General features: G+C 40.9%; 1 protein-coding gene across 1 annotated transcript in view; it reads left to right on the forward strand.

Moving 5' to 3' along the window:
• The window catches only part of ADGRA3 (adhesion G protein-coupled receptor A3), a 99,396-nt gene that overhangs the window by 32,162 nt on the left and 42,465 nt on the right, over nucleotides 1-24,769 (forward strand). The window contains exons 3-9 of the mRNA XM_004681374.2: nucleotides 6,355-6,426; nucleotides 9,468-9,539; nucleotides 12,135-12,206; nucleotides 14,340-14,500; nucleotides 16,344-16,557; nucleotides 20,973-21,137; nucleotides 24,223-24,424. Of these exons, the coding sequence (XP_004681431.1) occupies nucleotides 14,386-14,500; nucleotides 16,344-16,557; nucleotides 20,973-21,137; nucleotides 24,223-24,424 (696 nt within the window). The 5' untranslated portion in view covers nucleotides 6,355-6,426; nucleotides 9,468-9,539; nucleotides 12,135-12,206; nucleotides 14,340-14,385. The remainder of the gene's footprint in view (nucleotides 1-6,354; nucleotides 6,427-9,467; nucleotides 9,540-12,134; nucleotides 12,207-14,339; nucleotides 14,501-16,343; nucleotides 16,558-20,972; nucleotides 21,138-24,222; nucleotides 24,425-24,769) is intronic.

Here is a 24,769-nt window from a genome sequence, read left to right on the forward strand (position 1 = left end):
AACTGAAACTCATCTTCGTGTATCACAGCCAGTGCCCTTGCTTGTTCTCATCCAACCTGGAGTGCAGCAGAATCACGGGGCTGGAGGCAGAACAGAGCAGAGAATCTGATACTGTGTTGAACTTGGGGTGTGTGGATGTCTGAGGTTTGGAGGCTTCCCGATTGTAGGTGTCGGATTGGGCAGTTCGGCGTACCTGGAACTCAGTGGCATGGTCAGTTTGGGTCAGAGACACACCTGTGTGCCCAAGTGCCCACCTTAAAACTGTGGGTGGTAATGAGTTACTGCCCAAGTGCCCACCTTAAAACTGTGGGTGGTAATGAGTTACCAGGAGACGGCAGTTAGGGCAGAGGAAGAGGTGAGTGAGAGTGAAGCTTCATTCACTTGAGGATTCATCCACGTAGCCTGTGGTTTTTAGAATTGCTGTGTTAGGCGGTGTTCAAGAAAGAAAAATCTTACAGGCCAGCAAGAGAGGAAATGGGCAATAAGCCAAGTAATTAAGGAAGTGTACAGAAGATGCCAGGCTGGGATATGTCCCATGGAGCAGAACAAACAGGACTGGGAGTGTGGACTCTGTGTGGGCTGCGGGGTGCTCAGTTTTGGGGTGTGTCGGGGAACCCTTCCCAAGGAGAATGGAACTAGTTGAGCAGGGAGATGAGCAGATGTCTGTAGGGAGAGTCTATGCTCTGAGCTGTCCCTGAACAAGGACATTTCCTGTTTTCTAGGAAATGGGTGTGTTGGGCCCTGGATACCAGGGGCTGTTGAGGTCAAGCTGGTAAACTTGCTCTGGGTTGAGTTTGCAAGATGTATCATCATTAAAGGGAATTCTCTAAAATTTATATTTGCTATAAATTTTGCTTTCCTTTCCTGGGCCAGTGTGGTTTGTAGTTTTTAGAGTTACAAAGGGTCTTGGAATCAAGTTCTTCATATCTGTCGTTCATCTTTCCATCCACTGAACTATCTACCCATCCTCTGTTCCTTCCTCTCTTCTTCTGTGCCCCCTCTTCAATTTGAGTCTTCACTCTTATGTTATGTGTCAGTCAGTATTCAATGACACCCTCAGTCCATTCTTTTCCGGTGTGGGATCAGCCGTGCGTCCTCCACCCTAGTGGTGAGTCAAGCTTGCAACAGCCATCGGGGCCAGTGCCTGTCACTCAGCAAGGGCCATTTGCTGTGGCCTTCGAGAAAGGTTTCCTGGCTCTTAGGAGATACAGGGGACATCTTCTTTCCCTATCTTATGCTTGGAGGTGACTTATTGACCTGGATTGTCACCTCATGACTGAGGATCAACAGGAACGCAGAGTTGGCCTTCTGAAAGGGTGTGTCTGAAGAATGGACAGAAGTACCCTCTTAAGCTTTCTACTTCTGTGTTTCCTGTAGTGCCTGAGATTTATTTATTTATTTTTTTATCGTTGAAGCAGCTTTGAGTAAAGGTTTCAGATACTTGCAGTTCAAATGAAGTTTATCTTATATACTTTGTGTTCTTTCCTAAAGTAGGAACTGTTAAAATATTCCTTTAATTTTGTTTAAGCAAGTCCTGTGTGCCTTTTCATTTACGTTTTAACGATCTAGCATATTCAGATGTAACTATTCATCCTGAAGTTAGACTCATGTTCGCTAAGGAAGCTGTGGCTTGCCTAGGGAAGGGGGATGCTAAATGAGAGTATCTGACCATAAATATCTTTCGGCAGTACCTGATTAATATGGCTATTATTAAATATTATACAATATGTCAAGAATTTTTTATTATTAAAGAAAAAGTGTATCTTTAAATCATATTACAGTACTCAGTTATTCATGAGAAGTGTTTTGTAGAAACACATGCCGTATATCATCGTCCACAAATTTATGAACTACTATAGGTAAATCAGTTCTGTTGTAGATGCTGTTTAAAATCTGAAAAGGGAAACATATGTTTTTAAAAAATGGAACTGACATTATATATATTTCTATTTGCAGAGCTTTTTAGCTTATGCAATACAAGTCAAAAAATGCACAGATAGAATTTTTTCCTAACATCCTCTTTTCTCTTTGAGCTGTAAGATTGGGGTCCAGTTGGGGAGAAGCTAGGAATGAGCATGTTGGGCCTGATGATTAATTGTATGTCATGAGATTTAAAAACAGGGGACAGAAGGCGGATTTTCAAGCTTTCAGAAAAAAAATGAACACACTCTACTAACCTCCCATATCACCAACTCTCCCACATTCAATAATCATTAACAATTTGGTGGCCGTTTTTTTTTTTATACTTGAATTATGCCAGCACAGTCACACATTTACTGACCTACTTGAAGGTCAACTGCAAACACGAGAACCTTCTTTCTTTGCTGGGGATGCGAGTGGCCCTGAATGAGAGAAGGCAGACTCCATGTGCTGATTTCCAACAGCCTAACGGTCGTGGTTAATCATAATTTACTGAAAGATGTTTACTGTAAAGGTCAGGTATGTAATTCTGTTTCTCAGCCTTGGTTTACTTTTTCACTGCTGCTATGACAAAATACCATCAATGGGTAGTTTCTTGATGGTACTGGAGGCTGGGAAGGTGCTGGAAGGTTCTGTGTCCGGGTCGGGGCCGCCGCCTCATGTGTGTCATTTCGTGTGTCCTTAAGTCACAGAAGGGGAGGGGTCTCTTATAAAGATAGCAGTCTCATTCATTAGGATTCTGTCTGCATGGCCTGTTCACCCAAAAGCTCTCTTCCTCTTTCCATCACCTTAGGAGTTAGTTTCAGCATAAGAATTTTAGGGTACAAGTCACAGAAACGCCACCCGCTGCATATTGAGTGACTGACTCTTCCAGCTCCCTGGTGTCTCAGGGAGGTTGGGGAAGGAGTGAGAATGTGTGAGGGGGGCAGCAGGAGGAAAAGGAAAGGGCGCTGGGCTCAGAGGTGACATTCTGGAGGGGAAGAAGGAATGGAGTTTCCTGCAGGGTAGGAGGGTGATGGGGAGTCAGCCTGGCAGGCGAAGTGGGTGGGGGGTGAGGATATGGGGCCAGGACTTGGGACCATGTGCAGGATCTGGAGGTGCGCAAAGTAGGACCCTTCTTAGAAGCATCTCAGGCATGACTCGTAGATATGAGGCCACACTGGGGGAGTATGGAAGAAGGTGAACTAGAAGGGAGCAAGAAGGGAGTTCGAACAGACAGGGTGAGGACCGCCTCACTCCAGAGGGTTTGCACTTTCTTCCCAGACACAGCTCAGACTCCAGTGCTTTGGTGGTGGCTGCACTAGGATGACTGAATACAAAGGGGGAGGCCTGCTACCTCCAAACATACTAATAGTGATGTGGACCAGTGAACCAATGACACTTCAATAAAAAATAAGTACAGCCAGTTCAGAAACCTGACGAGCTTTATGGTTAAAAAGATTTAATTGCGTTATTTTTCTTTCTCACCACATGCAAATTTTGACCTATGGAGACATTTTTTTTTTCTTTAAATTGAAGTGACATTGTTTCAGAGTATTCCAGAGGTCTCAGGTGCGCAGTATGATTTAACTTACCCCATATTATGTTCACCGCTCACGTCTCGTTCTAGCCCACAGGGCTCCTTTTCCTCAGTTTACCCACTTCCCATCTCCCTTCCCATCTCCCTTCCTTCCGCCATCACTGTGATGCTCGAAGTGCCTGCTTTTGTTTTGTTAATTCCTTTGGTTTAGAAAGATTACTCTGAGCAGAGAGTGACGTGCACACAAGTCACAGCTCTGCTGTACGTGTAACCTGGGCCAGGAGAGGCTCGTGATGGCGCAGGGCGTTGACACGGCTTGGGAAGCTGGACAGTCCATGCTTAATCACCTTTTCGACTTCTCACTCTACAGGTTTTCAAATAGTACAGAGAAGTTGAAAGAACATTATCTCGAGCACTTTGATCTAACCGTGGCCAGATTGGCTTTCTGTCTCCCTCTGGTGTAGGTGTCCATTTACTCCGCTCCTGTCGTAAATCTTTAGGGCGCTGGACTGGAATCTGGCTGGCCACTTATTAACACACCAAGAACTTGCCCAGGTTTCTTAATCTTCCTGTATATGAGTTTCGTCTTCTGAAACAATACTAATGCCTCCTAGGCTTGGTTGTGAGATCGTAATGAATGCTAAGTACCGCTTAGGGATTTGTGTTAACCTAGGAGGCCACAAATTAAAATAGGACTTCAGGCTCGTCTGGATCCAGGGGTCAGCCTTAACTTCCTGTGTCTGTTGACTTCATCACCTGGACTCTTCTCTCATTCAAGGAGGCCTGTCACTATCAGCTCCTGATTATCTCTTAATGTGGGTGCACCCTGCCCCTCTCCCTGCCCGTCCCCCAGGTCCTGGGGGGACTCAGGCGATCATGTCATTTACTAAGCTGAGGGCATTTGAAACTATGAATGAGGATTGATCAACAGCCGGTGGGTGGAGAGTGGTATTGGGAATTCTTGAACATTCTATGGCTGTGGACTTTTTACCTCAACACAAGGAGAAGGATGCAGAAAACAGCCAACAACCAAAACTACATAGGACAGTGATCAAAGGTGAAATAATTGATGGTCAACTGTAGCTTTTGTTATTGTGAAAATTCGGAAGCTTTTATAGTTGCTATTCTGGCCCAACTTTACATACTCTTTTGAATTTTTGAACGACTGTTTCCCGCTATTTGCTGTCAAAAAGTAGTGGCTGGGGTGGAGGCTACTTCAGTCTCTGCAGTGTACATGTATACTTGGCCCGTGTCTGAGGGGCTCACATCATTAGTATCACAAGCTGGGTTTCCCCAGAAACAGCTCCTGAGATGAGCTTGTGAGGTCACGTGGCTCCTTTGGGAATAGTCTGGTTTGGGTTTTGGGATTGAGCGGGAAGGGAAAGGAGCTGCTCTGTGGTGCTGACAGAGGAAAAGGGCCCAAGGCATGTTCCATCCCGGACTTTCCTTTGAGTGGTTTGTCTGTCTGGCACAGGCTGGCCGTCCATGGCGAGTACAGTCACAGTAGGCCCCAGGGTCTTGTCACCTGGTGCTGTGATAGCAGGTGGCGGGTGGTCCGGGCCAAAGAGCCCGTCCCTATCTGCTGCCCGGTGCTGCTTTTGCACATTGATCTGGTTACTGCTCTGTGACCACCACTCTGTGTGGCTCTGAGCCCGTGCAATTACGAGAAGTGGAGTGTGAAGCTGGCGTGTGGAAAGGGCTGTTATTAGGTAAAGAAGGAAGATGGGGAGGAGAAAAGTCTTGGCGGAGTTTCTGTGCACGCCCTGACCTCAGGCACCCCAAGAAATGACCAGAGGCCCTTGGGGCCTCTGTGGGAAGGTTATGTATGATGAACCTGGGAAGGCTCCCTCCCGCCCCCCCACCTTACACACATACCTCCTTAGTGTCTGGCCGTGGTTCAGCTACTGACCGGGACGAGGTGGAGGCACAAAGAGGAACCTGGACTGCCATTCTGCCTCCTGGGGCTCCAGTCGTCGACCGTCACGTCAGCGGTGACTTGAGAATCCCCACCTGAGCCCGGCGCCCAGAAGCCAGCAGCAGCCTGCACAGGCAGCCCGGCTGCCCCGTGGTGGAGGGCTGTGGTTGTGACGCCAGTACTGCTCTGCACTGGCCCTCTCAGACACAGGGCTCACACAGGAGAGGGGGAGTCAGCTGTGCCCACTCTCAGATGCCATCCTGCGGGGGAAGACATAGCCTTAGAAGCCCAGGAAAGCTACAAATTCTCAAATGACGTGAATTTTAGAGTATATTTTTGAAGAGAGTTTACGAAAAATGAATTTAGTTATGTAAGTGTCCTTCATTTTGATTGCTAAGATACAGCAGACATTATACAAATAACATGCAGGACTCGAGCTTAGAGACAACTTAGGGCTTCTCTGCCTGGATATGTGCATCTTATTTGGACATAGGCCTTTGTTTTTTTTTGTTTTTTTTTTTAATGTTTATTTATTTATGCATACAGAACCAGAGTACAGGCCAGAGGTGCAGGGACTGTGAGAGGCTTCACCAGAGACAGAGTGGGGAGCAGAACAGGCAGATCGACGAAGTACACTGCTGAGGGGAGCAGCGGGCGGGTCAGGAGAGGTCTGCCGCGCCATGTGGCCACCTCCGGGGCAGGCGGGAATCGAACTATGCGGAACTGGATTTAGCTTCTTAGTGCTGTGCTTTAACCCGCTGCACCACCAGGGAGGGCCAATAGGCCTTTGTTCTTATATTGACCAAACCGCTGGCTCTGGAGCCATATTTCTCAAACCTGAATTTTGCCTCTGCTGCTCACTGCTGGGGTGAACTGCCTTAAACTTCCATTATTGCCCTTACTGTTTCCTGCTAGCAGGAAAGGATAATGAGCCAAAATACTTGTTACAGCATCAATGGGCTTAAATATTTGCCAGCGTTAATTCTTTTCTCTTTAACAGGGACCTCCGAAACAACCTTATTAGTAGCATCGATCCAGGTGCCTTTTGGGGACTGTCGTCACTAAAAAGATTGTAAGTGTGTTGACATTGCTTGCTTATAATTTGAACTCTTCTTTTCTAAATCATTATTAACCCACTTTAAACTTGAACACAGCAAAAGATAGGATTTTTTCACAATTTTCAGAAGTCCTCTTGCTCCTCATTCCCAAGATAGAAAACCAGCAGCAAATGTAACTGGCGCGGAAGCATTCACCTGGAGAGTAAGATGCCTTGGCGGTCGCTGGCTGTGTCCCTCTTGCACTAAGCCAGTCATTCCTGATTATCAGTTATTATCTCAAGGTGATTTTCATGTCAGGGGCACACTCAGGTTGGCGGTTATAACTGCCATGTAAACCCAGGGGCCTCGCTCCTCAGGACTTAAAAGCCGTGTCGCTTTTGTGTGGAACTTAGCCAGGTATTGCATTTCTGTTACTCTGGAGCTAAGCAACTCTGCTCTCCCTATGCTGACTCTGGGTGTGAGCACCCTCCTGTTTGAGGGATCCCCCTACCCTCAACCCAGTGGACTGTCTCTCAGTCTTTCCTTCTGAAGCCATCTACTGTGTGCTGAGTGTTCACCCTCCGGGACTTCTCTGGAAAGGCCCAGACACTCAGTTAGAGGCAAATGGTGGAAGTCACCCTATAGTTAGTGAACACAGCACAGAGAGCATTTTAAGCAGGGTGGATCTAGGGGAGGAAGAATGTTTATGTCTTGGATGTAAAATGGGAAAGAGAAGAAATGATGGGAGGAGTAAGACATCTACGCTATTGGTGACTGATTAAAAAGGATTTTGAACTCATTCATCAGAACATAGGAGGGGGCTGAGCCATCTTTGTTTTTAACCATTCCTCCTGGAGATTTGCATGCTAAAGTCTGAGAACATTTGGATTATTTTTACAACTCCATCCGTTTTCTCCCATTATTGAGTAAGTCTCATGGAAAAGACCACTTTGTCAGTCTCTTTTTTCTCTTTATTCACAGCTTTCTGGTAACAGAATAGTAGTGTTAGTAAAGCCTCTGTGAGATGAGGTTGCAGGGAACTGCACTGTTAATTAAAAGCAGTTTAATCTGGAGGTTTGAAGGATACTGCAGATTATCCCAGGTTCTCCAACCAGTTCTCCACCCTTCAGCAAATAATTTCTCAAGTACTGTCATTGACATAAATTTAAAAGAATTTCTTACTCATTTAATTTAATTACTAATACTGTGCCAGGCGTTGCTTTAGCATTTTTTCATTGCAATACACACTAAGTAGTCTCTTGTGTTCTTGCCTAAGAAGGTAATTGCCATTTATAATGTTCTTCCCACTTGAAAATACATTGTTAATTCAAACAGCTGACTTGTAATTGAACTTAGGGAATACAGTGTCCCCACTGAGAAAGCCCTAGCTGTATGAGCAGTGAGCTAAGTAAAGATACTTTGAGGTAGTGCTGGTTGCTGGCTGCCTCTAATCCAGCACCTCTTCCCTCTGTGGCCTCTGCCATTCATTCCATTGTGTCACTTGTAAAGGGAGGGTCTCCTTCCTTTGCCTTTATTTCACAGGTAATTTGAATCAGGAAAATACAGTGACTTTCTGAAGAATAAACTGAAGAAGTAAGTAAATTCTAGGCCACTTAGTTTCTCTTTGCTTAATCAACAAATTCAAACTGATTTCTCAATTCAAATGAAACCCATTATCAATACCTAAATACCATTTTAAATAGGTATCCCCATAATGAAATTGTTTCCCAAAGAATCAATGGTAATTGCACCATTTAAAACTCAGAATTGAGACAAGATAATGAATGGAGCCTAGAAATGCTTGTTGAAGCAACCATTCGCGAGATGATGTCTAATTTTCTTAAACAGTAAAACCCAGAAATAAAAGGAAGATCAGCTAGAATAAAAAAAGTCCCACACGATTAACTACTTAGCTTTAATATTCTGGGGAGCTGGAGCAGTGAGCATAGATAAAGATTTGCATTGCTTAAGATTCTTTTATCAAAAGTTGTCCTAAGAGAGAAGAGACAGAGCTGGGAAATTGTGAACAGCAGGATTAACTAAGCCAACTTTTGAAATGTCTTAAGAGAGGTTAATGAGTAGCTACCTGATTCACACTTTGTGTTCTTAGACTTCTAGTCAAATGAAAACAATTTCTGCCGTCGCCAAGTTAAACAATACAATCCAGTAGTTCTTGGAGAGAAATGGGGCACTGATTGCTTTTCTAAAGAACACCTCAGTGTCACACAAAGCAAGTGTGTGTGGTAAAATTATTTCTGAAAGTTTGTTGTAGAAAGCTGGTTCTCATTTTATTTTTCATAGAGCAGAATAAAATGTTCAGGTCTAACAAAATGATGTGCTGGGGAACAATGAATATCTCTAATGAAAATGTGAGATTGTGTTCACTGTCCTTGTTCAAGTGAAGCAAAATAAGTGAAGAAAGATACAACAGATTATTTACTAATATCTGTATATAGGCTAAGAGCCAGTAAAGTTCATGGCTTGGGGAGGAGGTAAATATTTAGAAAGTGAAATTTGATAGCAAAACCAAGACATCAGAGCTACTGGGGAAATAAGCAGACTGTCACCTTTGTGGTGTGAAAGTACTTTGACTTGGAGATTCAGTGATAGAAAGTGAAACTGCTGTTTATCCTCTGTAGTCAAAACTTCTAAGTATGTAGGAAGTGAAGTTAGGCACATTAAATTTCAGGTGTTCTTGAGGAAGTGAAAGCTCAGTATTTTGATAATTTGCTGCTTTTCCCATTGTCTGGAAGGTGTTGGCCGAAATTGAGCCCTAGGCCCTAACTTCCTCTTGTGCTTTGTGTGGTTGAGAACCTTCATCACAGGCAGTAAGAGAGAGACTTCCTTCCTTCTCTGCTTTTTCTTGAGTCATTTCACAGACTCACTATAATTAAAAGGTTTTAACTGTGTGTGCTGGAAGTAAGTAAAAGGATTTTTCCTCTCATTTAAGGTAGATAAATGCCTGAGATGCAGAAAAGTCTTGTATGTCACCTAGGTTTTGGTCTGGAATATTGAATGTCTGGAAGCTTCATTTGTCAAAAGAACTAATTGAAGATATTTCCCCTTTCCTCCACAGGGATCTGACAAACAATCGAATAGGCTGTCTGAATGCAGACATATTTCGAGGACTCACAAACCTGGTTCGGCTGTAAGTAGACCTTTCTTTCCTAGGACAGTATTAGGAAGCATTTGAATCAGGATCCGGAGCTGAACACCTTCGATATATGTTTAATATTAAATATACAACTGTACACATTATAGACAAGGTCAGGAGCAAGGACCTCGAAATGAAGTCATGAAGTGAGGTGCCATGAAGTCTAAAGATAGACTGTGTGTGTGTGTACACCCCAAAGATGTGGTGTGAACCCCAGAGGAAAGGATCCTTTTGAGAGATAGGAGCAAATTTTGTTTAGTGTGGGAAAATTTCACAGAAATGCTAAAGCCCGTGCTGACAATTCCGAAGGTTGCAAAGATTTGGATGGTTAGAAAGGAAACAAGTCTATCAAATGCTGCATGATAGAAGTAAGAACAAAGTCAGTTTGTCAAGGGAGAGGCCAGTGGTATCAGTAGTTAAATGAGCATTGACTCGTGCCTCTGACCTTGTGAATTGCACTTTTCTCAGCTTTTCTGTTTTTCATCTGTAAAGTAGGATTAATAGTACTTCAATGTTATTATAAGGATTAATTAAGATTTGATTACCTCTATCTTTTTATCTCATAATATATGATAATAAAGATGCCTAAGAACTTTGAATAAGCTATCCGATAGATTTTGATTTTGATAATAAAGAGGCTTTCTTTGGGAGTAACTAGGAATGAGTCTAGTTATCTAATAGAGCTTTATAGGGGAGAGAATGAAAAGCAGAGACCCACAATATGACATAAAAGACATTTGTTTGCAAAAAGGGTTTAAAATCATGTTTTAGAAAAAAAAGCAATCTGGGAATCGGATGCAGGATGAAATGGGGGTTTAAGGTAGAGGGCTTTTAGGGTTGAGCTTGGTTATCATTCTCTCAGGCTCTTTAGAATATTTCTTTTATTTCTCTTAAGTTAACTTGGAAAAGCTAACTAAGGCTTTAGTGAGCTAGTTCATCATCTATTAGTAAGGGAAGGGGTTTCAAATCAATTGTTAGGGAAGAACAGAGTAATTCTTTAGTCAGCAAACTTGTATTTTTCAGGGTGTCCTTTTATTTTGTTTTTAAATAAAAGAAAGATGTATAGTTTTACTCATAATTAAAATTCCATCAGTTGCATTGTTTTAATTTCTCCTTGAATTTTGTCTTTTAGTTTTGAGATTTGTATGAAGGTAGGCAAAATGAGGGAGGCATTTATGAAGGAAAATGCATTATCATTTTGGATAACTTATTTGAATACTGAAAAAGCTTTGGGGACCATTGTTTTGTTGATTTTTGTTCAAGAGGGATATATAACTTTGACCCAAGGCTTTGACTCACCAGCAGATGGTATTTAGGATAAATTACAGCTCATGTGTGTAGATTTTGCTTATGATTTCTTATTTTTTCCTTTTGGACTTAAAATGGCACACATTTTCTAATTTTATTTCTGCCTTACTGGGTAAAGTTTTGGGAGTCCCAAAGCTTGAGTCAGCACTCATGTTATTCTCTTGTACCAATTGTGAGAATTTATAGGTCAGGAGCACAATGGACATTTATTCAGGTGAATCAAGCCATAAACATAACACACCCAAACTTTCTACTTTGAGATTTGATTGGGAGCATTTTGTGATTCATGTGGTAGTTGCTTATTGTGATTCTTTTAGATGCAGCGTCATGCTTCATTGTAAGGAGCTGAAAGCTCTCCTTCTAAGATTAGGACCAAGACAGAAACACCCACCTTTATTCAAAATAGTATTGGAAGTCCTAGCCAGAGCAATTAGGTGAGAGGCAAGAGTCTTCCAAGTTGAAATGGAGGAACTCAATCTTGCTATTTGTAGGTGACACGATATTATTGATAGAAAGCCACATCGTCTTCGCCAAAAACAGTGTTAGAATTCATAATCAGATTCAGCACAATTATAATATAAAAAGTCACTGTGCAAAAATCACTTGTGTTTCTCTACACTAACAGTGAGCTATCAGAAAGAGAATTTAAGAAAATGGTAAGATTGATAATTTCACCCAAAAGAATTAAATATGCAGAGAAATGTAATGAAGTTGTTGCCATACCTGTACACTGAAAACAATGTGAACTGGGCGTGGGTGTTCAGTGGTACCCGTGGGGCCAGAGGACTCTGGATCGGTTTGTGGTTTGCCCAGCACCAACTCTGAGACAGCCTAGCGTGTTCACCTCCCACCCTGGCTTGTCTCACCAAGGTACTGTGTGGTGCTGCCGCTCATCTTCCAGGTCCCCCTTTTCCTCTTAAACTTTCAGTTTCGTCAGTGATACTGAGTGAACACATAAAGAGTAATTCTGATGGTAATGAATGAGAACCTGACTCAAGATTTAATTCAGTGATACCTGATATTTGATAGGAAACTCATTATGCAGCAGTAATAATTCTTAAATACTTTTGCTTCTGACTTCCTATAAGGTTAAGAACAAATTTCTTTTTCAGCTTTGGGGAACATATTTATTCTTGATCATTTATAAGATTTAAAGCAACTTTCATGCATTCTGCTAACATGATGTAATGATGATGGGACATGTAAGAGAAATATGAAATGCTGTAAAGTGACACTTAATTGTTGGTTATTGTAAAAGGGAAATCATTTTCTATTTTCCAGAAACCTTTCAGGGAATTTGTTTTCTTCATTATCTCAAGGAACGTTTGATTACCTTGGCTCCTTACGTTCTTTGTAAGTAAGATTTTTTTCCTCCCGTTTCCATAAGTTTATCTTAGCTCTTGTATATTAAATGCATCATCTATATGGTTTGAGAGATTTCATAGTGGAAATCCTATCGTCAATTTTTACAAAATTTAGGATCTCATTGATTCTAATTGCTATCTCAGTGGAAATCCTATCGTCAGCCTCGGTAATATGTCAGACTGGACGTCATATTTATCAGATTTAGTTAGAATAAATGAATATGGAACTTGTTATCTTTGACTTTGTTTTAGAACTGGACTGATAACTACTCTAAGGAGGGAAGGAATGAGTTCTCTGTTAAATATCCCTCCCTATGAACAAGCTGCAGTTGAGACTATTTTCGTGCTTTTAAATTTTATCCTGTAATCTTTTGCCCAAGGGCTTTCACAATTTTTACTGATGTTTCTAGGAATGTTTAGGTAGACTGCCCACTTCTTGAAGTCATTGTACAATCATTTATGGCATTCTCTGTAGATCTAGAATTGGCAGATTTTTTTACCTCAAAATTCTTCCGAGGATATTTAGTGAGAAACTATGCAGGAGTTCTTTTTGAAAATAAAAGGGAAGTAAATTTATTTCCCCCAAATAAACCTGCCTGTGTTGTAAACTGCAAGTCATACTTTTTTTCTACTGGAATTAGCTAAATGTAAAGTTTTTCATATTTTATTGGGTATAAATATATGGGATTGAGTATTTTTTTTCCAGGGGAAAATTGTTTTCTCAACTAGATGCCTTTGTGTGTGTGTGTGTAGGGACCTCTTTCTTCTTGAGCCCCCTTCATCTTCTTCCTTGCTCTACACCTGCCATGTGGTAGCTTTCACTGGGATGCAGCTGGCAAGCTGAGCGCCTCTAGCTCCTTACCACCCTGAGTCCCTCCCTGCCTCGCAAGTCACCCCGGTCTCTCTTGCTGGTCTCTCTCAGATGCCGCCACTACGCCTATCAGTCTGCTCTTTCTGAAAACATCTCCTTTTGGTGTATTAGTGAACTCAGTCAGCCTTTGCTGTGAAGAGTAGACAGTGAAACAAGGGAGTTGAGGAAGGTGGGAAGTACGTTATCTAAAAATCAGGAAATACTGCCTGGTTGTGCTAGAAAGTGACCAGAGTTGGTGTGTAGAAATTTGAAGTTAGCCCATTGCTCTGCCAGTGCAGTTTTCAAATTTTACTTTCTCTTTGTTGTATCTCAGTCATCTCCCCGCCCCCTCCCTTTCCATTGACCCCCCCAAAGTTGAAGAGATGAAGTGGGCACCAGCATACCCTCAGTAAGCACAGGCGCTCATGTTTGCTCTTGTGCTTTGTTGGTTAATTTGAATAGGACACTTTGCATCCCATTTTGGTGATATTTGCAGTTGGTCCTTCCTGTTACATAATATCCCCCTGGTTGGTAGGGAACAGTATTGTGGTTGTTTTGATGAACTAGACTGAAGCCTAATGTGGTGCTTGAATAGCAGTGTGGCTTAAAAGGATCTGTGCCTCTATCCAGGCTATGTATGTTCGCTCTTTGTTTTCTGTATCCAATTGTGAAATGATAAAACTTCGACTCTCAAATAGAGTTAAATTTTAATTTTCTTTTGTACCAAGCATGTGGCATTCTTTCTTGTGTACCACTGATTGGTTGAGTCTGTATCCTCTAAGTCTGCACATACCTGGCATGTAGCAGGAAAGCTCAGAGAGTCCCTGGTCAGACTGTGTGCATCCCTGGGAACTGCACATGTTGCCAGAACTAACCGAGTTTGCAGGCACTTGGGCCAGTTCCTGGCAGTGCTGCTGGAAATGCTCGGGAAGGCTTCAAGATCCAGTATTATTAGTTCCACATGCTTGATGATGAATGGGGAGAAGTCTGAGAGACAAAAAGGTTGGGATTTGATTTTCCAGGACCCTGAGTATATGGTGCTCATTGCCTGGAAGAGGGATGATAAATAGAGTTTGTTCACATGTGAATTCGGATCAAAAGCGGAGTCTGCCCTAGGACCAGTGCTGAGTCAGACACAGCACATCATGTCGTTGGAAAGGAGACCATGGCCAGTGATGGAACGTTCCAGAAGAGCGGGGATGCTACCCACATCATCAGCCAGTCATAGAGGAGAAGTGCCATTTAATTTTAATTACATTTTGTATGCTACAGAGAATTTCAGACGGAGTACCTTTTGTGCGATTGTAACATATTGTGGATGCATCGCTGGGTAAAGGAGCGGAACATCACTGTGCGAGACACAAGATGTGTTTATCCGAAATCCCTGCAGGCCCAGCCCGTGACAGGTGTGAAGCAGGAGCTGCTGACCTGCGGTAAGTCTGAAGGAGAAGCTTTGTATTTCCTGCACTTGAACTTGTTATTGTTACCGTACTTTTCTTGACAATTTATAAATTTCTCTTTACACTTGGAAATAACCAACCCACAACCATCCATCTTCATAGACTTGGTAACCTTTAATATAAGCCTACAATTAAGTCAGCTTGTTTCATTATTTATTATTATTATTATTATTGGTATTTTAAGGTCCTTAGGTTCTGAATGTTTATAAAAACCACTATTAGAAGAATATTTAAGGTCTTTGATTTTTAGCTACTTAGTTAATGGAATAGACCTTTAGATTTTCAGTCATTTGGAGAGTGGTAATGTCTGTAAAAGAGTAAACTCTGAGGACACAGTTAGGCTGCTTGCTGGTGGACTTGTGAGTTGATACTGCTTTTTGGCAGTATAGTTTTCCAGTATGTAGCAGTTTTCTTGAGAGTTGATCCAGTAGATTTATAAGTAGGGCTTAATTCTAGGGGAATGATCACTGCATATGTAAGTCTTCAGACTTTGTGTATATATGCATATCCTCAATTCTCAAAAGGAGAACATTGGTTTAATTATTTTAATACACCATTCAGTCAGTGGTGTGCAGCTATTAAAAATCAGACTTTGAAAAATATCTGAAGACTGGAAGAAAATACACATTTTTATTTGTTAAATGTAAATATAAACCAAACCACATAAACCAAAATTGTCCTTCAAACAGAGGGAGATTCTATCTTGGTGTTTGTGCTTGGGGGAAAAAATAATCCTATCAGTATTGTTCCTTTTTCTTATTATTGTTATTGCTTTCTTGTAAGTAAAATATGCGCTCTGGATTAAAGTTAAGATTTATGGAAAGCAAAAATTTATGTTTATCAAATCACACTTTCAATATTTTGCAGTTTTTCAGTTACATTTTAACACAGCTTAAAAAGGTGAAAGCTAAAAGAAGCAAACAAAACAGTGCCTATATTTACACTTTTATCACTTACAGGTACATAAGTGTCGTGACACCTTGGTTATAACATCTTTGCCTTATTTCTTTGTTTTCATAAAGTATCATAACTTTATGAAAGTATTTTAAAACTTAAAAGTTTTATCATGTACAGTAGTCCACATATACCTGTATACTCTGTGTGTGTAACTTTGCCTTCACAACTTCCTTATCATGGCATATTTAGGTTGTTAATAATTTCTCATGTCATAATGCAAGGTTTAATTTCCTTGTATGTATCTTTGCATATTTGTTATTATTCTTCAGAGCAGACTACTAATAAAAGTAGAATTGCTATGTTAGATAAATGAAATAAATATTTTGGAGGCTTTGAATGATGTTTGTTTGCACTTTGGCATGTATACTTACAATATCCTTTTTTCTGAATGGATGGAAACATTATACCTTTGTAAACATTATACAAAGGCAAAGGATCATACCTTTCCGTCTTCTGTTCAATGGGCCAAATTTTTTGCAGTAAATAGGAACACCCGTTTACTTTTAAAAAGTAGTCAGGGTTTAATCAAAGGTAATATAGTCTCAAAATATGCTTTAAATTTGCATTTTCTTATTCTCTAGATTGAAGTATCATTTTATAACTTGATCTTTAAGTACTGATTCTGTGATCATCTGACAGTCTTATCTACCACCAGGAAAGAACAACTCTGAATGTCAGAGCTGATTATGAAATGGTTTCACTTTAATTTAACTTACATTTGTTTTTATTCAGACCCATTTAACACCGTTGCAGCTGTAGACACTAGCATTAAGATGCAGGTAACTGAGCAGTGTTTGGACTGTGAATATAGAACTATATTCTGTGTATGTTTACTGAGGCTTTGTTTTGCTGCCTGTAGATCCTCCCCTTGAATTGCCATCTTTCTACATGACTCCATCTCATCGTCAAGTTGTGTTTGAGGGAGACAGCCTTCCCTTCCAGTGCATGGCTTCATATATTGACCAGGATATGCAAGTGTTATGGTATCAGGATGGGCGAATAGTTGAAACTGATGAATCGCAAGGTATCTTTGTTGAAAAGAACATGATTCACAACTGCTCGCTGATTGCAAGGTAATCTTTCTTAGATGAGGGATTATCGCTGTGGCCTTTATTTACTGTTTCAGAATTGTAATGTACTGTTTCATTTGGAATTTGAATTAATATTTCATCTTCTTGTATTTAAAAATGCAGACATCTGGCATTTCTTTTTCTAATCCTTACTCATCTTCTAAAATTAAGTAGCTATCTTTTCCAACCCATTTGGAAGGAATGCGTATAGGACAAAAAGACTTTTTGTTGAAAGTTTTTAGATAAAACAATGTAAACTTTTTAGTGCCAATTATTGCTAACCATTCCCTGCTGCTGTGCTCAGGCTTTTACTTTTAAGAATCTCCTAATATTCACTGTTGTATGACTTAAGCTTCCATTTAAAATATTTGCTTTCTCTACCCCAGCAATATAAAAGAAATTCCTAGTAACCCCATGATTGGTGTAAGCAGCAAAATACTTAATACAAATGAACTTTGTTACATGTAAAAACACAGGTTAAAATTACATATCATATTATCACTCACCTGATAGTCTTGTGCCCTACAATGCTGTTTATTCTGGCAGTGGTGGATGGTATATACTTCTGTAGTGCCCAAATTCCTATTGCCTAGTGGGTCATAGCTGTAGCAAAGTCAGCATTTTATGTCAACAGCAACCTCATACATACTGTTTTATGGTACCTCTTGATACCATCATTTCACCTTGTGTTTGATTTAATCTTGTGTTGTTTCAGCATATCCTGAGTGTACAAAAATCTACTGCAGATCTTTTTCTTTAGAATATGGTTTATATTTTTCTGTTTTTTTTTTTTTTTTTTTTTTAAATACTGTTTATATGTTTAGTAATGTTGGAACCTACCCTGGACATTGTGAATTTTTCACAGAGGAGAATCCAACAAAGGAAAGCCTGAGATCCAAGGCTGGCCTGCTCTGAGCTAAAAATATTTTTTACTAAGTGAATGGTTTCATTTCAAATGTTTGAGAAGTCTCTATATAATATCTTTGATGTTGCTTCTTGCCCAGGAAAGTCTAAAATATATCCTGCTGGCCTTGGAGGACAAAGATTGCTGTTGACTCCTAACTATGGGTTCTGTTACATTCTCCTAAAGAGAGCTGAGTTCCTTAAGCGGTTAGCTTGGCTAACTCTTGCTTTTGTCTTTGTCGAAGGCAACAGCTGGATGACATGTGCTCTCTCTTATCTGTACCGAGGACAGGGTCAGTTAGAGATCTGGGTGGATGCTGTATGTGGAATTTTGGGATTCTTGCCAGGCTCCTTGCCACGTCTGTACTGTCATTTTTCAACCAGTGTGATAACGAGTTTCTGTTAGAGCAGGGTGTGTCTTTTGGTAAGAGCTATAAAAAAATTTCCTTATTACACTCCATAGTTGATAATGTTCCTAGTATCAACTTATCTTTCATTTCTGCCTCTTTGGATCACTTTCAGTCTGTTCATATGTGTTATTTTCTATGAGGGTGGTTTGATTGGAACTACCCAGCTATTTCCAGAATTGGAGTTACATTGTTAGGGGATACAGTAAGGCTGCTATAGTTGTTATGTTATTTTTATTGTATTAATAATTTCACAAGTGTTTACATTTGCCAGAACTCATCCACTCACTTATACACTTTAAGCAGTTTCTTGTAAAACTGACAATAATTGACATATAATTCAACAATAGTGCTTCAAAAACATACTGAAACCCTTTCCTGAATAAAAGAGTTTAATTTAAACTCTTAATTTTGTGGCTGTAAAATAGCTAGATTAAGATACAATGTACAGAAATAAATTTTTTAAATTAATCTAAATTCATTATAGCCACACAAAAAGTTAATTCCTAGGATAGCAACTTTACCGAACATTTTTGTTTTAGGGACCCTTGGCTAGAGTGATTATCTTGCTTATGAAGACAGAGAAGTTCTTTATGTACAGCTGGCCTCAGAATAATAAAGGGGTTAGGAAAAGAACATATTTGGTTATTGAGTTGACTAGCCCTAGGTACTTGCTGATTTGCCTCTCATATCATTGATCCTTCATTTGTAAGAATCAAGAGTTAGTAGATTTTGTAGAAATGAAATTGGTGCCACCTTTCCCTCTTTACATTTCCAAATATGCTTCGTTGAGGATTCTTGGAAAAGTTACACAAATAATTGGTTTTCAATGTTGAAGGCATTGCTAGAAAATTAAAATTTTTTGCAGTCTTAGGACTGTAATTTTCTAAAGGGTATATTCAGCATCCTAGGGCATCACAGTCAGTTTGTAGAGATGCTCTGGGCTACTTTTAGTTCTTGAGGGAGCTTATTGCTACTTGGGATTTATCAGAAGCCACATAGCTACCAGCTCCAGGTGGACGCGAGCTCATGCTGCTTTCCTTTGTTGGTGACATGGGGTTGCAGAGTTCCGGCAATTACTTACGGTTGCAAAGCAAGTACTATGTGAAAATCATTGTGAACAAGAAATAAAGTTATCATTCTCTAATCTGAATTGATGTTTGATTAATTTTGGAGTGAACAAGAGTTACACACAGTCCACTAGGAGGTAGTTGTGCTGTGGCTTAAAAATGAAATGAAAATATTAATTTTTTTTTCAAATAAGTACTAAGTTATTAGGACTCACATATACAGCATTGAGTTTTAATTCAATATTTATAATTACTGTGGGATTTTGTTTTGTGTTGCCTTTTTGTATGTGTGTGTGTGAGGCTCTATAGGGGCTCTGGAAAAGGGAATCTAGTTAGTGATGATATTGTGATCCAAGAAAGTGGGCAAACCTCGGGGTTATAGAGTGATATTAATACACTTCTTCCTAGCTCAGTAGTGCTGTCTCTAGTAGAATGTCTGAAAAACATTCTGGTTACTTCAATTGAATGGCAGACTCTTTGTGTCACTTAAACTTGAATATCTTTGTTACCAGGGTAGTGGCTTATTTACTAAGTTGGTCAGTGAAGATGATAAACCTTTTCTTTGATGGTTTAGAATAACACTGCCTCAAAGACTTTATTATGACACTGCTTGTGTAGCCATTAATGATGTAGGAGACTGAAAAAATGTGTATTAACTTCAAGACATAATTTCGTAAGTTAATTAAAATGATGCATGCTTTGCTAATTATTTTTTTATCATTTGTATCTACATCACCGCAAAGCATAGTGAGTCATGTGGGAGGGTGATAAAGGTTTCTTTGAAAGTTCTGATATTTGCTCTTTTATTAATAGGATTTACATTTGAGAATTGTGATTTCATCTTGAAAATTGAATGTAATAGTAGTTATTTGGAAATATACCTTTTATAAGTCGAAGTACACCATTAAATGGAAAACTTTTTGCTAAAGTGTTAAGTGAATGAAGTCTTTCTAGAGACTTAATGGGTTGTTTATGGTATAACCCTTTTTCCCATAAAATATTTTACTTCAAATATTTTAACTATACCTTTGGTAATATATTCTCCTTTGATCATGCTTGTTACATTCCTTAGCATCTATAGGAAGGTAGCTATACTTTGGAATGTCCCTGTTAGTTTTGTTGAAGAGAGTGCCACGATGTGTCTGTCTTGGCTTGCCATCCACACCCCTGCTCTCTCTTATCCCAGGAGAAGTTTCCAGTGTCAGGTACCACCAGAATGTATTCATATTTTTGTTTCAACTCTGACATTAACATGTGAAGTATCCCTTTACCTGTTTATCCTGACTTGCTATGGACATTTTTTTTTTTTTTAAGATTTATTTACTTAAAAAAAGGGCCCTCCCTGGTGGCGCAGCGGGTTAAAGCACTGCACTAAGAAGCTTAAGCCACTTCCTCATGAGTTCAATCCCTGCCTGCCCCGGAGGAGATCCACATGGCGTGGCAGACCTCTCCTGACCCGCCCGCTGCTCCCCTCAGCAGTGTACTTCTTCGATCTGCCTGTTCTGCTCCCCACTCTATCTCTGGTGAATCCCCTCACCTTCTGAATCTCTGGCCTGTACCCCAGTTCTGTATGAATAAGTAAATAAATCTTAAAAAAAAAGATTTATTAATTTATGCATACATAACTGGGGTACAGGCCAGAGGTGTGGTGGGTGAGAAGATTCACCAGAGACGGAGTGGGGAGCAGAACAAGAGGACTGGCTGAAATACTGCTGAGGGGATCAGTGGGTGGGTCAGGAGAGGTCTGCCATACCGTGTGGGTCATCCCCCTGGAGGGGGATTGAATTCGTGCTGCAGGGCCTGTGGAGAGCTCATAGTGCTTTGGCTGTGGATAGCTTCATAGCGCTGCATTTTAAGCTGTTGCACCACCAGGGAGGACCCGCTATGGACATTCTTAAATGTGATCTTTGTATAAGTCCATTTTTATTTAAAAGTGCCATATGCATTCAGATGCATTTGCTAAATAAATGATAGAAGCCTATTGTCCCCTGTTACCTAACCATATTTTCTCTCTTTTCTAAAATCTTTCTTCATGCAGTGCCCTAACCATTTCTAATATTCAGGCTGGATCAACCGGAAATTGGGGCTGTCACGTCCAGACCAAACGTGGGAACAATACGAGGACTGTCGACATCGTGGTCCTAGAAAGTTCAGCCCAGTATTGTCCTCCCGAGAGAGTGGTGAACAATAAAGGGGATTTCAGGTCAGTGACATGGAAAGTGCCAGAAATGCTGGATTTCCTCCAAATCTTACTGAATTCTCAAAGGCATATAAGTGGTCTCGTCCATAAAACGTATGTGTCAACACATATGTCTCCTTATGTCTCTGTCCACAGACTGCTCTTTAGAGCAGTAATTTCAGAATTATTAATGGAGATTAAAAAAAACTCATGTCTGGATTTTATCTCAGATCTGCTGATTTCAGAGTTGGTGAAGGTAGAGCTTAGAACATTTGTATTTTGCAAATGGTTTTGTGGTAAAAGTTAAGAACCATGGCTTAACGAAACAGTTCGGAAATTCCACTGAGATAATGAATGCAGAATTCAGACAGGTTAATGCTACCTGTTCTTCAAAGGACTCTTGTGTGGATGAGTTTGGAAGGCTTTGTATTGCTAAGTGACTGTTCCTTATTGGCAGTTAAGTGGGCATTATAATAGGGAGAAGCACAGGTGAATTTTCTTCCCTTGTTTGTTGCTTCTGGCAATCATGCAAGAAGAACTTTGGGAAATGAAAGCTGTTGGGTCACGTGAAACTTGGGGGGACCATTGCTGGTGGACTTGGTGTAAGACAAGTGGAATGAGTTAAATTTTATACTTTTTTCATTTTTTTAGTAGACAATTTAGAATTGGGAGCGGTCACAACTTTTACCATATGACACTTACTTGCAAAGTTGCTTTAAAACTTTTAAAATATTTTATTTACTTCATGTCCTTGACTTCAGGACTTGACTAGTGAATTTACAGCTGATACAAATAAAAGAAGTTATATTACTTTTTAATGGAGAGTAAAGATTTTGAGTGTGCAGGTTGTAACTGTGCTTGGTGCCATTGCTGCTTTCTGACAGTCAGGCCCTTTAGTCCACTTTTTAAGGACAAGATAGGCCTTTGGCGTTCATCCCTCAAGTCCATGATGAATCACCTCGTCAGTCATTGATTTTCTTATTAAAAATGATGAATTTTTTTCTTATTTTAAATCTTCTTGACACACATCTATGGAAATTAGCGTTTACTATTGCCAGTTTCAAAAAAAAAAAAACCTTTATATGTGTTAACTGTTCATCTATAATACAATGTATATTTTAAAGTTAAGTAGCTGACATTTGTTAATTTAGTTGTGGTCAACATTTTTCATTAAGTAATTCCAATATGCTACTTTCTGTTTATGGTCAAGTTTCCATTTTTATTTACAGTTTTTTTTTTAAAAACATAGTATGAATGGAAGAAGAGTCTAAATAATCAATAAATGAATTATTTATCTTTTGACACCCCTTAAGATACTGTACGATTAAATTTCCACTGCATTAATAAGTTTTAGTCTAGTGTTGCTTGGTCTCTTCATGCCATTTGTGGTGATGAGTTCTATTTTGGTGTGACTGATAATATCATTTAGCAGGTGCTATGTTATGGTTCAGCTGAAACTTATGTTCAGTTTTGGAAAACAGGCTTCATGTAACAGATTTCTCCCAACTTAGTGATGACCCAAGCCAACAGGTTTGTGTACGCCCTTACAAAATGGGGGAATTTTTTTTTTATTATTTAAAGATTTATTTATTTATTTGTGCATACAGAACTGGGGTACAGGCCAGAGGCTCAGGGGCGGTGAGAGGCTTCACCAGAGACAGAGTGGGGAGCAGAACAGGCAGATCGACGAAGTACACTGCTGAGGGAAGCAGCAGGCGGGTCAGGAGCGGTCTGCTGCGCCATGTGGTCACCTCCGGGACAGGTGGCAGGCGGGAATCGAACTCATGCGGGAGCAGCTTCAGATTCTCAGTGCTGTGCTTTAACCCGCTGCGCCACCAGGGAGGGCCAAAATTGGTGGATTTTTACAGGTAAATTTGTCATCTACTTTGTTAGAGGCTTTTGAGATTACCCCTTAGTGCATAAATGTTCTGGAAGGACTCATAGGACTCGGTGCACAGCTGTAGTCTCAGCTAAGGCACATGGCAGTGATATAGAAAATCACCTCACTGGATCTGAGTAAGAAAGCCAGCTGGCGTGCTGAGGGACCCCTCTGCAGATTCCGGACACCTCCTTCCCCGCTGAGGATGGCACAGCAGGCTCCTCTTGCAGCCATGGAAGGGCCACAACCCGTGGCATTTCTGCCCAACTAGGCCCAGTGGTGATTCAACACCCAGCATCCTTCATGGGGATGGTCAGGCAGGCACCCTCTGCCTAGCAGAATCCCAGACTCCAAGGAAGAAAGCAGATGTGAAGCATACGCCAGATTGCTTATCCAAGTAGTCTCAGTAGAGCACTTCGTGGGGCATGATCCCAGCCCCAAATTCCTAGTTGCTTTGGAAGAGCCCGTGTTGCCGGCAGGTCCTGTGAGAACAGCCCTCTCTGAACCACCGTGGGAGCCCCGTCCTGCTCTTGTACCAACTCTGCCTCTGTGACAGCCAAATTCTATTTATTTTGGACTAGATTAGGGCTTTCTATATCTACCGGTTATATAATCCTATAATATATCACGATAAAGAAACAAAGCCATTTGTTAACACCACTTTTATATTAGCTAAGAAACAATTTCCCTGTCTACCTGTTGTAACACTTGAACATATGAGGAAAATTCTTTATTCTGTTGTGGTATTAAAAAACAGACACTGGGTCCTCCCTGTGGCGCAGCGGGTTAAAGCGCAGCACTAAGAAGCTGAGCCACTTCCGCATGAGTTCGATCCCCGCCTGCCCCAGAGGAGATCCACATGGCGCGGCAGACCTCTCCTGACCTGACGCTGCTCCCCTCAGCAATGTACTTCATTGATCTGCTCCCCACTCTGTCCCTGGTGAATCCTCTCACCCTCCGCATCTCTGGCCTGTACCTCAGTTCTGTATGAATATATAAACAAATCTTTAAAAAAAAAAATCAGACACTTGGCTTATCGATGCAGACATTTCAGTCCCTGTTATTTTTTTAAAATCATGTAAGCTGGTCTTTATGTTGAAAGGAGGTTTGCTTGTTGCTTCCTGCGCTTTCTCTGTGATTACACGAAGCTGTGTCCTAGTCCTCGGTTTTTCCTGCGTTCTCACTTGTGCCTGCGCTGCCTTCTCAGCATGCTCATCTCTCTCTCCGCAGATGGCCCAGGACGCTGGCAGGCATCACTGCTTATTTGCAGTGCGCTCGGAACTCCCACGGCACCGGGATCTACCCGGGAAATGCACAGGACGAGAGAAAAGCCTGGCGCAGGTGTGATCGAGGCGGCTTGTGGGCCGACGACGACTATTCTCGCTGCCAGTACGCAAACGACGTCACTAGAGTTCTTTACATGTTTAATCAGGTAACCAGGAAGTCTTCAGATTGGCTGAGGTCATGCATGCAACATGGAGCTCAAACCAAGCACATCGATTTTTTTGTTTTTTATAAAATAATAGTTTATTTTTATATCATTTTGTACATTTTTTTTCCCATCTCCATTGTAATCCCCACAGGTTTCCCATCACCGAGTCACCCATGTGCCATCACCATATTCCCGTGCACTTCCCTCCCCTACTCCCCCCCCCACCCCGTTTTTGATCCCATTCCTCACTCCACCCCCACAAAATGTCTCTGGTATATGGCGGTTCATTATTCTTATTATTTTCTCACCTGGTCCATTATACTCCTGCTATGAGCGAAACCATCC

This window comes from Condylura cristata, unplaced genomic scaffold, assembly GCF_000260355.1.
Source record: "Condylura cristata isolate star-nosed mole 26May11 unplaced genomic scaffold, ConCri1.0 scaffold00012, whole genome shotgun sequence".
NCBI classification, from domain to species: domain Eukaryota; kingdom Metazoa; phylum Chordata; class Mammalia; order Eulipotyphla; family Talpidae; genus Condylura; species Condylura cristata.